This window comes from Prunus avium, chromosome 2, assembly GCF_965620075.1.
Source record: "Prunus avium chromosome 2, drPruAviu1.hap1.1, whole genome shotgun sequence".
Lineage (NCBI taxonomy): Eukaryota > Viridiplantae > Streptophyta > Magnoliopsida > Rosales > Rosaceae > Prunus > Prunus avium.
In genome coordinates this window covers 8647576-8662483 of record NC_142285.1, presented here as the reverse complement: position 1 = coordinate 8662483, position 14908 = coordinate 8647576, and the positions used below count along the sequence as shown (strand labels likewise).

General features: G+C 39.4%; 1 protein-coding gene across 2 annotated transcripts; it reads right to left on the bottom strand.

Moving 5' to 3' along the window:
- Positions 1–9299: 9299 nt before the first annotated feature.
- LOC110765245 (Pentatricopeptide repeat (PPR) superfamily protein) lies at positions 9300–13886 on the bottom strand. Of its 2 annotated transcripts, none has more exons than XM_088247822.1 (3): positions 13697–13886; positions 10423–13110; positions 9300–10229 (listed from the first exon to the last, which is right to left on the bottom strand). In XM_088247822.1, exon 2 carries the CDS (start codon positions 13106–13108, stop codon positions 10937–10939), a length of 2172 nt encoding a protein of 723 aa, XP_088103948.1. In that variant the 5' UTR covers positions 13109–13110; positions 13697–13886; the 3' UTR covers positions 9300–10229; positions 10423–10936. The 2 variants fall into 2 exon arrangements, with proteins under 2 accessions (XP_088103948.1, XP_021824022.2); XM_021968330.2 differs by having other exon boundaries at positions 9301–10229; positions 10463–13110.
- Between the last annotated feature and the right edge of the window lie 1022 nt (positions 13887–14908).

Sequence of the window (14908 nt, the reverse complement as noted above, 5' to 3'; positions counted from 1 at the left end):
GACCCCAATGGTTGGTTAGCAATGGCGGAACACTTTCTGGAATATCGTGAGGTGGAAGAACCGAGGAAAGTCATGGTGGTGGCTATGCACTTGGGTGGTGACGCATCGCTTTGGATGAAATGGTATGAGGCGAGGTATTCTCGAGAGTCATGGACCATTTTCTCTAAAATGTTCTTACAGTGACTTGGGCCAGGCGAGGCTTTAAATGTTAATGTTGCCCTTTCACATATTCGATAAGCAGGCTCAATTGCGGAGTATGTGGCCCAATTTATCAAGCTGTGGGCTAGACTGATGAGTTACTCTTGGGTGTATTTGTAGGAGGCCTGAAGGAAGATATTCAACTTGACATCCTCGCACTTCAACCCAAGAAGCTCGCATGAGCAATGGAATTGGCCCATAACTTTGAAAACAAACGGCTTAGGAGGAGATCTTCTTTCCAATCCAACACGCCAAAACCTTCTTAACTGGCGTTGTTGGTAAGAAATAAGTGACCCTTCATACCCACAGGTACTACTCCAAAAGCTAATACCGAGACGCTCTGAGCCGGACCTGCAGTCAATTGAAGGACACAATCTGAACTCTAAGAGTGTAGGCAAAGAGGTCTATGCTTTTATTGCGATGGCCCTTATGTGTCGGGCATGATTGCGATGGCCCTTAGTCAAATCAGAAATAGAGGCTCAAGGTAGAGACATGTTGAAGGCATGATTGATTCGCCCTAGTACTAGTCTTTTTTCATCCCCAGTACTGTTAGTCAAGAAAAAATAAGGCACCTGGAGATTTTTTTATAGACTATAGAGCTCTCAATCAAGTGACTATTAAGGACAAGTTCCTCATTCTGGTGATTGACGAACTGCTTGATGAGTTACATGGTGCTGCCTACTTCACCAAAATTGACCTTCGATCCAGCTACCATCAAATTAGAATGAAGGAGGACGACATACCTAAAACGGCTTTTCATACCCATGATGGACATTATGCGTTTCTAATGATGTCGTTTAGTCTCACAAACACACCTTTTGCCTTTCAAGCACTAATGATTTTTTTTTTTGAGTTTACTTAGGATAATTTGTTTTGGTGTTCTTGGATGAAATTCTTGTTTACAGCTGCACTCTTTCGGACCACATTGCTCATTTGAAGGTTGTATTTGAGGTGCTAAGGGCTAATCATTTAAAGGTGAAGTTGTCCAAGTGTTCATTAGGCCAAGCTTTGGTTGACTACTTAGGACATACCATTTTTGCAGTAGGGGTTGGGGTTTATAAGAAAAAAATCCAGTGCATCAAATCCTTGCCAAAACAAACAATAGTCAAAGGGCTACGAGGCTTTCTTGATTTGGCAGGATATTATCGCAAGTTTGTGAAGGGATTCGGTCTTATTTCCAAGCCCTTGACTAATATGCTGTGAAATGATGGGTTTGAGTGGACACCACTTGCAGAATAGGCCTTTCTGGATCTCAAGAGTGCTTTGACAAAAAAAAATCCAGTTCTTGCACTGCCAGATTTCAGCAAGGACTTTGTAATTGAATGCGACGCTTCTAATGGTGGAATTGGAGCTATTCTTTCATAAGATCGTCATCCCATTGCATACCTCAGCAAGACTCTATCTGACAAGCACAAAACCTTGTCCGTCTATGACAAAGAGATGATGGATGGTGGCATTGGTGCCCATATCTCTTGGGTAGGAAGTTTAAAATTTTGATGGATCACCAGACCATTTCTTGGAACAGAGAATCATGACCCCTACTTAGGAAAAATGGCTACTTAAACTATTGGGTTACAACTATGAAGTTGCATACCGCGCTGGCGTGAATAATGCTAGACCTTATGATATCTCAAGAAAACACAAAGCGGATGTCAAGCGATTCATCGATGCCTGCGATACTTGCCAACACACCAAGTATGAATCGATTCACCCACCCAGTTTATTATAGCCCATGCCAATTCTAGAAACCATATGGCAAGATATTGCTATGGATTTCGTGGAAGGATTAGCTTCAAGCCACGGGAAGAATTGTATTTTGGTCGTAGGGTTGATCGGTTGTCGAAATATGGCCATTTCGTAGCTCTCAAACACCCTTACACAACAGCTCATGTGGCTCAACTCTTTATCAAGGAGATTTTTCGTCTTCACAGTCTACCTCACACCATAGTGAGTGACCGTGATCCTACTTTCCTGAGCCAATTTTGGACGGCCTTCTTTCAAGCACTGGGGACCAAGCTTTTCCAATTTTGGACGGCCTTCCCTAGTCCGATGGCTAAACTGAGGTCTTGAACTGTACATTCAAGCACTATTTGCGTTGTTTTGCAGGGGATAAACCCACTAGTTGGTCTACATGGTTACAATGGGCAGAATGGTGGTACAATTCTACCTACCATTCAGCCATTCAAATGGCACCTCACGAAGCTGTTTATGGGACCAATTATTTAGTTTTACATTCCCGACATTTCCTAAGTTGACGTCGTGGACACTACAATCAAGGAAAAGGACATAATTCTTCGCCAACTCCGTCTCAATCTGCAAGTAGCCCAAGAACCGATGAAACATTTCATCAATAAGCACCATACAAAACGAGAGTTTCAGCTTGGAAACTGGGTATTTCTCCGTTTACAGCTATATCGCCAAGCTACCATCCATAATCCCCAACATCCCAAACTGTCTCCGAGGTACTATGGTCCATTCCAAGTGCTTTATCGTGTGGGCTCTATGGCCTACAAATTGCAGCTGCCTGGCAACTCCAAAATTAATAATGTTTTCCATGTCTCTTTGTTAAAGAAGGTGGGTGCCAATGTCACTTCTTCTCCCACGCTGCCTTCTTTGTCATATGGTTTAATTGCATGGGTGCCGGCCAAAGTGTTGAATAGGGGAATTTTGAAGCACCAGAATAAACCGATTACTCACTGGCTCATTCAATGAGAGGGCCTTCTGTTTGTGCCTAATAAATCACGGCCATGAGCTGGCCGAAGGAGCCCCTTTTCTCGGCCCTGGCACTTACTCGTAAAACTGAAATGCAGCGTTTCAACAAGGTGCCTTGCCTTCCTAAAGACAAAAAGAAAAATGCTAAGGCATGATCATCTCGGCCTCGAGTGCAGGCCGAGGCCGAGGCCGAGCAAAATCACAGCCAGAAATATTAAAGCCAGATCATCACGTGATAGCAGGGACCCATGCTTCATTTAATGAAGTAGTGCCTGTTTAATGCAGCAAACCCACTGGCCACAAATAAGCATTTAATGCATGCGGGAAGGTGGGAAGTGACTAAAGTCAGGTTTTTGCGACAGAAGACAGAGTGATTAGACGTAGACATTCTCACAAGAATTCTTACAGCTTGAGAGATTAGGTCACCAGCTATTAGAGCAATAAATGCGTCTCCACGGCCAGCGGCGCAGAAACCACGATTAGGGCGGCGGCCGAGATTCACCAGGATTTATGGGGTCACACCACCATGCTTCACGATCCCAAATGTCGATTGGACACCCACTTGCGCTAATCAGACTCCACTATGCGTGAATTCAGCCTCGATTACTCATCCAGGAACTCTTCCTATAAATACAAGGCTCGAGCTACATTCAAAGGGTTCAAACACCAAACAAAAGCCTCCCACGGAGCAACTTATATTTTTCCTGTAATGCACTTTCAATATTTTACTTGCTTTCCTAGGAGTAGTGATAGTTTGTAAGGAAAATCCATTCATCAATATATCATACGACCCTTGATTTTCAAGGCGCCGGAGCATCATCTCTGTTGTTCGTTCCCTCACCCCATATATCATACGACCGTCGCTCCCTGAGTAGCGCGCTGGAGCACCGCCCAAAACCCACCACCAACACCATCACTTAACGGCCTTGTAGTTCAGGCCGTGAACCTAACAGCCGAGACTAGTTCCTCTCTCGGCTACAATCATTTGATTAGAAGACGAGTTCAAACAAGCGCACCACTTATTCATCCTACACTCATCAACATCTCGACGCACGGTAGACCGTGCTGGCACGCCCGCGCACAACCGCACCGCACCCAAAAGCAGGAAACCGCGTGTCAACGCACATCCCCTCGGCCCGGAACTCCAGTCTGTGAGATTTGCGCGGCAGACACCTTCCCGAAGAAGATGTAACCTGGGAAGATGCTTCGGTTATTCAACAACATTTCCCATCTTTTCAGCCTTGAGGTCATGGCTGTTAATCCCATTTGGGCCTAATACTCTTTCCAGCCCACTTACTATCACCTTAGTATTGCCTTAGTATCGCCTAGCTATTCTCACACAAAATAACGACGTTGTCCTTTCCACATTTGTAGGAGTTTTGTTGGAACCTTTGCTAGATCGTAGCCAGCTGGCCACGATCAGGAATTGTATAAACTCTATTTTTCATTTTCTTGAGAGGCATGAATGAATACAGTCAAATTTCCATTTCTCTTTTTCTTTGTTTTCTGCAAGTTTCCTTTTTCAGATCCAAGGTTCTACCAATCATTGTGTGAATATTTTCAGAATTTTGTATGAAGCCAATTGTTCCAAAATTTCAAGTCAAGACAACTTAAGTTGCGATCACGTCAAAATTACATTGCTATGGGAGATTGAAGATTTGAAGTTCTTGCCGATTTTTCCTAGTGATGAGCAATATATGTCTGGAAAGCTAAGAAATAGAACTACAATTCAAATATTTTTCTAGAATTTTTTGGAATTGTGCAACTAGCCCAAAATGTGCGTGAAAAGTGGCTGACGTGTTTCATAGTCAAAGAAAGATTCTATCCTAGTGTTCGAAAGTCTACATCAACTACAATTTGGAGACCAATTACAACTTTGACACCAACTCCAACTAGGATATGGAGTCCTATTTCACATCCAACTCCAACTTGGATACAAAGTCCTATTTCACGTCCAAGTCCAATTACAATTTGGACTCTCACTACAATTTGGCTCCAAGTCTGATTAGGATACAAAATCCTACTGCAAATCCAATTTGATTACAATTTATTTGTAATCAAAACATCAACTCTTCATGCAATTTGAATTCAAGTGGGACTACAAGATTGCCAGTGTTTTTGAATAATATCAAAGGGGAAGTTTTCTACTTCCTACAAGGCTATCTTGGCTCCATAACTGGGGACTGTTATTGGAGTCCGATGATTATTTCACTACTTGGAGTCGACATATTATTCTACAAGGACATTCTACAATTTCATCGAGAAGGCGATTATTCAACATTGAAATTTCTCCAATTCTTCAGCAACCACGAGTGGGGGCTTGATCGGTTCATAATTGTATATCATTTTGTACCCTTCTAGCTTATGATTTGGTTATGTTTTTGAGTTAAACTTGTGCTTTTAATCCTTTTTGTGTTTATCTTTCAGTTCATTGAGCTTTAGGTAATAATGATGGCTTTAGAGAGCATAATTCATGCAATTCAAGCATGTTAAGGCCTAATTTGGATGAATGGATGAAGAGCTTAAAGACAAACTCATTTTGGCTACAGGCCCCTGCCAGTCCAGTTCCGTAGGTCATATTGCAAGCTTTGTTTCAACAACCTACATAGCTCGAATGAGGCCACATTCTTCATGAAAGTTGTTTCAATTGGTGTGTACTATAACATATCCAAAATTCAGCCCCATTGGATAAATCCGGAGTCCGTTACCTAGCAAACACAGAACCATGCTCAGGATGGATCTTATCAGCGCGGAAAATGAGTTAGCAATTTGTTTCGGCCTTAACTTCTTCCTCCGACCTTGGATTGGCCCAAATAACATATGGCTGGAAAGAAGACATTCTGAACTTCAATTTTGAGTGCTTAAAGTCCTAATTTGATTAAGAGAAGCCCAAGTTGTAAGCCCTTGAAGTTGCTGGTCATGCTGACCTCAGCATGTGCTGGTTGGATGCTTGGTCATGGTGAGCTAGGTATGAGCTATCATTTCTGGTTGGAAGCTTGGTCATGGTGACATGAAGATGAGCTAGGGCTGCTGGTGGGATCTATTGGTGAAGTGCATCAACCAATTCAAGATTTTCTAATACAAGTGCATCACCCAATTTAAATTTTCTAATACAAGTGCATCAACCATTTCAGATTTTATAAAACAAGTGTTGTATGCATTAGCCATATTGAATTCAGATTTTCACTTCCCCTAGGCCTATAAATAGGGAAGTTCTCTAAGCTTGTAAACACACCCCAAGGGGGGGAGCTCTCAAACACTTCTCTAGAGCTCCCTTCCCTTCTCTCCCTCAAATTCTCTTAGTTTCTCTTTCTAGTTTTCAATTGTTGTAATGAAATATTTGTGCTGAAATTCTCCTTAAGTTTTCTTAGTTCCACTTAACTTTTCATTATGTAAATTCTTTTCTTTAGTTTCAAGTTTGATTAGTTTCCAAGTTTCAATTATGGTTCATGTTCTTATTCATTATGCTTATAAGTTAATATGCTAGTTTGAATGATTGATCACCATTTAGGCTTGCATGTTAGCTATCTTGGTTTGAATTAAGAGTATACACCATGCTTTAATTCGAATTGAACTATGAATAGGAAGAGTATGTATGGACATTCGACAACAGGGATTAGATACATGCTTGGTTGTTTAAATTGTTCTTCTATGCTTAATGGGTTCCTAATGCTTAATTTTAGGTTAGACAACAAATGATCAAATTAGGGAATTAGGAACACAAGGTTATGACCAAACACCATGGCTTAATCATACTTTAGCTAGAATCAATCCGTTAATCTAATTGAACTTGGGAACTTATCTGCTTGAGTTAGTTATTTTCTTTCTTCCTTGTTTTATTTATTTCCCTTCTTTTTCATTTCTGTTTTGTGTAGGGAAAATGAATTGAATCATTCAATCACCAATCCTCGTGGGATCGACCTCGCACTTACATACGCTATACTACCGAACGGTTCGTGCACTTGCGAGTATCACAAGTTGAGGATGCAGCTTAATCCATTTTGGTGCAGCTGTATCTACGCAACAGGGCTCAAGTGGACGAAAGGTCCAACCTTGAGATTTTTCGAGCTTAGACGGATGAAAGGTCTAAGCTTCATTTTTATCGAGCCCAGGTGGATGAAAGGTCCCGACTCAATTTTTTGTCGAGCTCTAATGGACGAAAGGTCCAAGCTCCATTTTTATAGAGTTGTGGAGGACGAAACGTCCCAACTCAATGTTTTATCGAGCTCATATGGAAGAAAGGTCCAAGCTCCATTTTTATCGAGCTCTGGATGACAAAAGGTCCCGACTCAAATTTTTATGAAGCTTATATGGACAAAAGGTCCCAGCTCAATTTTTATCGAGCCTATATGGACGAAAGGCCCCAACTCAATTTTTAGTCGAGCTTAGATGGACGAAAGGTCCAAGCTCAAATTTTGTTGCATTTAGGTCTCCATCATTATTATACAAACTTTATTTCTCCAAATTATTCTACAACAAAATTCTACAATGGTCAAGTGGACAAAGGGTCCAACCTAGCAATTGTCAAGCTCATGGGGACGAAAGGTCCAAACTAGTGAGTGATCATGTTTATCGACATAATAAATTCGTCTACATCAAATATTTGTCTGCATCAGAATTCATCTCAATCTACAACTTTGAAGCAATTAATATTCAGCTTAGTGTCATCAACAATTTTTGTGCACCTCCCCAAACAAGACTCTTGTCTGGGGACTTGGGGGACTTCTGTTTGTGGGTAAAATTACCCTAAGGCTGAGCTTCATATAAATTGGAATTCTATTAAGATATTGACGTCTACTTTGACCCTTCATTTGGATGAAGAAATTGAAAATCACATAGAATTCTAAAATGACGGAATTTCGATTTCCATCATTTCAATTTCTAGCAATTGAAGATTTCGATGTTTGGATTTATGTATGTCGAATTTTGTAAATGATAGAATTTTGTAAATGGCACTATGGAAATTGTGAAATGACACCTATTTTGATGGAAATTAAACTCAGGAATTTGATGCTCCAATTTCCACTTCAGCGTGTCATTTAATAAATTTAACGCTTAACTTACCAAACAAGAGAATTGTCAATTTCTCCTTTTTAATTCCCAACTTTTAGCTAAATTTCGAGTTGTTTTCCCTCATCCAAACGGAGGTTGAGGCTAATTAGGAAGCCTACTTCTACAAGGATTTGATTATCTCCAAGCTATTATATAAAGGCGACTCTCAAACTTGAGAGGGGTTCCTCCGAGTTCTTCCCACATCCACATGCAAGAACTCACCCCTATGTTATCAATATTTGATCTTGTTCGTCATGATTATGAGTGTGATGGGTGTAATTGGGATTTGGGTTGTGAGGATCAAACACTTTATATCTCTTGTTCTTTCTTCATTCAATAGTGAAAATACCAAACATCCCATGGACGTAGCCCGATTATGGGTGAACTACGTAATCTCTTGTGTCGCTTGATTGAATGTTCTTACTTAATTTATATTTACAAGTGCAATCCCTAAGCACTAGAACTCGTTCTAGGGGACAATCTGCTTGGTCATGCTAAGTTGGTTTGGAAGGATTGCCGACCTCGATCTCGAAGATGTCATTTTTTGCTGAACCAATTTTAGGCATCAACAAGTAACATTGGTAATGATGTTATCATGGAGCGTTTTCAAACAATGAAAACGTTTAGGGGACAATTATAAATTGTATTATTTTATGCTCCAGTAAGAATGATCATTTTGTTAATTAATATTTAATATCTCTCTTCAAACTAAATGCTTTGCACTTCCACATTTTGTCCCCAAATACAAAAAATTCTTGAATCCGCGACTGATGACAGAGTGGGAATATGTCTACTTTTTCTTGTTTATATGTTCAATGGGTCTTCGTGTCTTAGTCAATTGCCATATTTAATATGATTATTTATTTAGTTTGGAGCTAATTTTTTGATTCACATGTGACTGTCACCAATTTCTTTTGGTTGTTGTAGGGTTTGTTCTAGATGAATATCGATAATTTCCTAAGAAATAAGAAATGAGTATGACATGAATAAGAGTGAGCATGAGAGAGATGGGTTATCATCGAAACATTTTTTTTTTCTTTTGCTTAGAGAAAGATGGGTGTTTTCGTGTTGTTAGAGTTCCAGTCTTTCACCTTGACCAGAAAAAAGAAGAAAAAGAAAAGTCCATAAATTATAAGTTATAACTGCTAATAGATGGCATTACAATTGCAGCTACAATGGTTATCGTTCTCTCCTTGTCTTGGTTATCATTGGCTCCTTGTCTTGATTATCATTGGCTTCTAATCCAAGTGGTACATTAGAAATCCAAGAGTTACCAAATTTGGATAAAAATTCGAGAATAACAAAGACAAAGAGAGGTACCAAATTTGCTGAAAACACCCCTCCCTTGACTTTCTTGTATATTGTGTTCTTGCTCATTGCACTTCCCATTCAATTTTAATATCCATAAGTTTTAGCATGTTCGGTTGACCTTTAAAAATCTAAAATCGCGGTCAAGGTAGTGATTAGAACTTGTTTAATTTTTACATTTCCAGAAAGCTAGCTAATGTTGTTATATGTGATTCATGCTTTCCATCACAAACTGTCACTGATATGAGTTGTTACTATCAATTTTTGTGGGAGTGCACATGAAAAACCAACCTCAGAGCACAACAGCTGTTACCCCAGGAGTTCCCAGGACAAAAGTACCCTCAAATTCCATTGAACAACTTTCATGTCATTGTTTAGCCACATCAGTCAATGATGTGTTGGGCAGATCAAAACAATTGTGCTGCTAAGCAAGAGCTTTTCATATAGTAGAGCAAAACAACCACCTCCATACAACCTAGCCAAAACAACTTTGTGGTGCTATCTGAACACTTCAGTATGGATTCGTGCTCAGTCTAGTTGGAGTCGCGCCGAATAATGCTCAAATCAACTTAGATCTGCATCGCCTGTATCCGAATCCAACACTAACTTCTTCTCTCACATCTAGAAATCCTTACTCAAATCACCTTCCATATATGGATGAATCTCAATCCCTAAGAATCATGGACCTTTGCAGGTTATATACTAAGATCTTGACTTGCAATCCTAGTGTCATCAAGACTCACCCTTCACCAAGAATTCCCACCCTTTTGGGACACTCTCAAGTCAAGAGTATATATCTTTTTCACACAATACAAAAGTACATTACCATAATCTTCAAACCCCATCTTCTGCAACTTCAACTCACCTGCTCTCCAAATCGAATCCACCTGACTTTCTTGTCAAACACCACACTGGTGTCTCATTAATCTTTGATAGCTGCGCTGAGTTGAGACTCTTATCTGCAAAAGATTGATCCTACATCACATACATGTGGCGCTTTTTGATAAAAAAAAAAATTGAAGAGAGTTTAACTACAGTGATCAAATATTTACAAAGAATATTATTAGAAGAAACATTCTAAACAAAGTAAGCATATCTCGTGTAATATACATGACTACAAAAGTCAGAGATAGAGAGAGGGAGATTTCATACCACTAAAATGTACATGCATCATATAAGCACATTTACGAACCATTCTTAGGAGAATCCATGACACGTCTGGCTTTAGGGTTTAGGGTCTGAGCATCATATAAGCACATATCACCTTATTCACCTTCAGGATAAAAAGAAAATCCATCTTTGACACTGCAGTGGTCTGAGAATTTTTAAGTGCCCCTTATCTCTTATAATTTCAGTGAGTCCATTCATGATCCTTAAGCTTGACATCAGGTAACTGGAGATCTTAAAGATTCTACTGGTAACTCATAATCTGTTCTGTGATCAAAGTGCCCAAGTCAAAGCATGTGCATGGGGCATGAGATAATATCCAGAGCATTGAGCTAGTGCTCAAGCAAAGCATGCGCTTAGTGCTGATGTCATAGGAACACCCCAAGCATCAAGCTAGTGCTTGACTTCAGCTCCCGCTCGGGTTATGAGAAGTGAGAACACCTGAGCATCTAGTACTCTGGTCAAGCTGGTAATTGCTTGCAGCTTCCTGGTTGCTCTCTCAGATATATTCATCAACATCAACTTGAATACCATATTTGAGCAGTATCTGTTGCAACTTAAGATTTGCAGTTTCTACTGGATTCATTACCCTCTTTTTTCTAAACCCAAGGACAAGTGCCTGGTGAGTAATGTAATTAGGAAAGATACCATGTTCAATCATCAAACTTATCAAGGTGCATGCATCATCCATGCTCCCAAAACTACAATGCCCATGAATCAGAGTGTTGTACAGTATCAGATCTGGACGTAATCCAATATTAAGCATCTTGTGAAACAAAACATTAGCTTCTTCTATTCGACGCTCTCTACAGTATCCATTGAGAAGAGCACTGCATGTCACTACATCAGGTTTCACATCATGCTCGCTCATGTAGAACCACACAAAAAAGGCTTCCTCAAAGTTCCCCTTCTTTGAAAACCCATCTATAAGGTTTGTGAATGTGACCACATCCAGAGAGAAACCCCTTTTGATTAGCTCAAACAAAATTTCTTTTGCCTCGATTACAAATCCTCTTGTGACAAGACTATGAATGAGAGTGTTATATGTCACAATATCAGGTGAAACATTGGAAGAATTCATCATATCTAAAAGCCCAAAAACCTTTTGTAAGTGTCCCTTCCTACCAAAGCCATCCATTAAGGTGTTGAATGTAACAATATCAGGTGCCAAACCCTCTGAAATCATCTTTTGCAACGAATATTCTGCCATTTCCATGTTTCCAGACTTGCAATAAGCATCAATGAGGGATGTGTATGTGGTAACACATGGTGTGATTCCATTTTTTAACATTTTCCCAAAATACTGAAAAGCTCTATCAATGTCTCTCACTTTGCAGTATCCATCAATTATAGTAGAGTAACAAAAGCAATCAGGGAGCAAGCCCAACATAGACATCTCATGAAACAGGCTAGAAGCTTCAACCATATTACCATCTGTGCATAACTTTGAAATAAAGCTATTGTATATGAAAATATTGAGGGGAGTATTGAAAATCTTCAATATGCTAATTGCTACCTCTGTCTGCCCCAGCTTACAGTGACCATCAATAATTGAACTAAGTAGAACTGGATCAGGAGAAATACCCAATTGAGTCATCTTAAACAATAAAGCGGTGGCTTCATTCAGATAAGACATCTTGCAAAGTGAGTTAATAACAATTGTAAATGACACCACATCAGGTTGAATCCCATAATTTTTCATTTCCAACAGCAACTTCCAACCACTTTCCAGATCACCCTCACTACAGTACTTATTAATGAATAAGCTCATCATAGCTGCATTTAAACCCATCCCTCTTGTCTGCATAACTTCCAGAAAATCCCATGCCAATTCCAACTGCTTTGATCCTAATAATGCCTGCAGTAGTGAGTTACACACCCCTTTTGAAGGAAAGATGTTTAGGTGCTTCATTTGACATGCTATTTTTAAAGCCATGTTCACCATGCCTTCCTGAATATAACCATTGACAAGTGTGCTAAATGTGGTTTCTAACACCCTTATTTCGCTATGGGTTTCATAAAGGACTTCTAGCAATGAATTGCATGACTCCTCGTCACCATGATTTCTCACAAGATGCAATATCAGATCCACTGCTCTATGATTCAGGTTTCCAGAAACCAAAATATGTATCATTCTACATATGGTTCGTATTGTATGCTTTGATCCAGAACAGCATTCTGACCACTTGAAGAAGTACAGAACAAGTTTAGCATCCAAACTCTCCTCAAACAGATCGTTCAAAAGCTCTATAATGCTCAACTGATTCAGATAGATATTATACCCATTTTGACAACCAAGATTCCATCCACGCTTTGCGAGTATTAACATTAATCTTTTCATTTCATCTTCATCTGGTCTCTCATTAATGGAAAACGAGAAACCAGTGTCAACAGGCTCACAAACGTCGTCTCCACCACAATAAAGTTCGTTTATTCCTCTAAAGTCAGTAGGATAGCTTTTTGCATTCAGAAAAAAACCATTATCAGCAGCAACGGTATCTTCAAGTGTTGAGGTTTCATCCTCTGACAGAGTTATGGAAGATAGTGCTGAATTCACAGAAGAATAATATCTCAGTGCACTTCTCCTCCTGAATATCAGCTTCAATTGGGACGCGTACACGTTGATGATTGACAACAAACCCGTCATCAACAACCTTAAAAGAGCGAACATAGCTGTACAAAGCAGAAAAAGAGGAAAAAACAAAATGTTTACATATCTGAATTACCATATATCCTTCGAGCAGATACTCAAAAAGAGCTTAAAACAATCACAAAATGATGAGCATATACAACCTCACTCTCACTTTCAACCCTAGTCACATGACCTGTTGTTGTGACGGGGGGTTGTATTCAACAGTTGTATAGCAACCAGAAACAAAAAGAACAAAAATAAAAATAAAAATGATCCTTTGAACCAGAACCAACTGTGTCTCATATTCATACCATAGCGCAAAATATATATAAAGTTTTTTTCCATGTTGTCAAATACTAGCCACTTCATAAACTTTATGTTTTACTACTGTTGATTTGTTCAACATCTCAATCCGCAAATCAAATACAATGCTAGCGTTTGAAGCCAAATCTCTTTTGTGGCATTTCATCGAACGATGACCAATTGCATATTATCACCAAATTATCAGTCATGAGATACGTGACAAATGACATGGCCTTCAGAATAGCAAATTACGCCAAAATCCAAAATCAAAACTTTGCTTCTAAGTTGAATTAAAAGAATTAGAAGAAAGAACAGAAAGCTTACCATTTGGGAGATTACGCTTGCTGTATTTACTGCTGCCTGCTGGGGATGATGATTCAGTGAGAGAGAGAGAGAGAGAGAGAGAGAGAGAGAGAGAGAGAATTATGTTTACAGTTTGGCCGACCGAGAATAAGCAGCTGTGTTCACCGGACAGTTGAAGAGTAACTACCTTTTCCTTATTTCGACAAGGTAGTGTTTTTCAACTTGAAGCCCTGATGTTCATATGGCCAGAAGTAGGTCGTTTTTTTTACTTTTGGGTCAATTACAAGTTTACCTCTATACTTCTGGGATTTTACATTTTGGTCTCATAACTTTAGTTTTCTTTTTCTTTTCTTCTTTTCTTTTCGGGAAATAGTAACCTCTTTTTTTTTTATTTTTTTGGGGCCTCTCATATTGAAAGGGTCAAAATTCACTAAACTCACACATGCCCATAGGACTCAATCCAGAACCATTCGTGCAAGAATTTCTTTTTTCCAAACTACTACATTAATGGGTCTCTTGCAATAATAACCATATTATAAAAGTAGACAAAAGAAGTGGTGCATGACCACTTTTTGAAGGGTATTTTGGTCAAAACAAATGGGTTTATGTCCAAGAAGTCTTCTTGAGCAATATGGTGGCCGCCGATGCTTTTGCTACTTATGGTCATCAATTTCCTTATCTTTTTGTTTGGTTTAATCATGTTCCTTCTTTGATAGCTCTTCGGATGTTGTAAGATTATATTTTTCAAACTATGATGACAAGCTTATGGCAGATGTTACTTGAACGCATAAACTCTCTTGTTTAGGCATGTGTGCTAAAATATGAACGCATAAACTCTCTTGTTTAGGCATGCGTGCTAAAATATGATCATGCATGAGTTTCGCATGAGTTTACCCTAAACCCTCATCATCATAGTTTGCTTGAACGCCTTCCAAGTGAAAGACTGATTGGTTAAAACACACGCAGTCATACTCAGATCAAGCCTCTCTCACACCTCCTTTATCGCAACAATAGCCAGAGTAGGAGTTCGGATCCATCATTTCCCCTGTTTTACCTTCAAATTACGATTGATCCGTCTAGAAGCTAGGGCGTTGTTCGCCTTTGGACACGAACATTATTCCGATCTCAGCAGAAACCTGCCGTAACTGTTGGAACTGAAGATTTCTTTTTTTTTTTTAAACCTTATCTAGTAATTGTTTAAGAGTTCTTGAACAAAATTGGTTTTTAAGAGCT

What these genes read in the sequence shown, in the direction of transcription:
- LOC110765245 (XM_088247822.1), bottom strand. Translation starts at nt 13,108, where the DNA reads ATGTTCGCTCTTTTAAGGTTGTTGATGACGGGTTTGTTGTCAATCATC.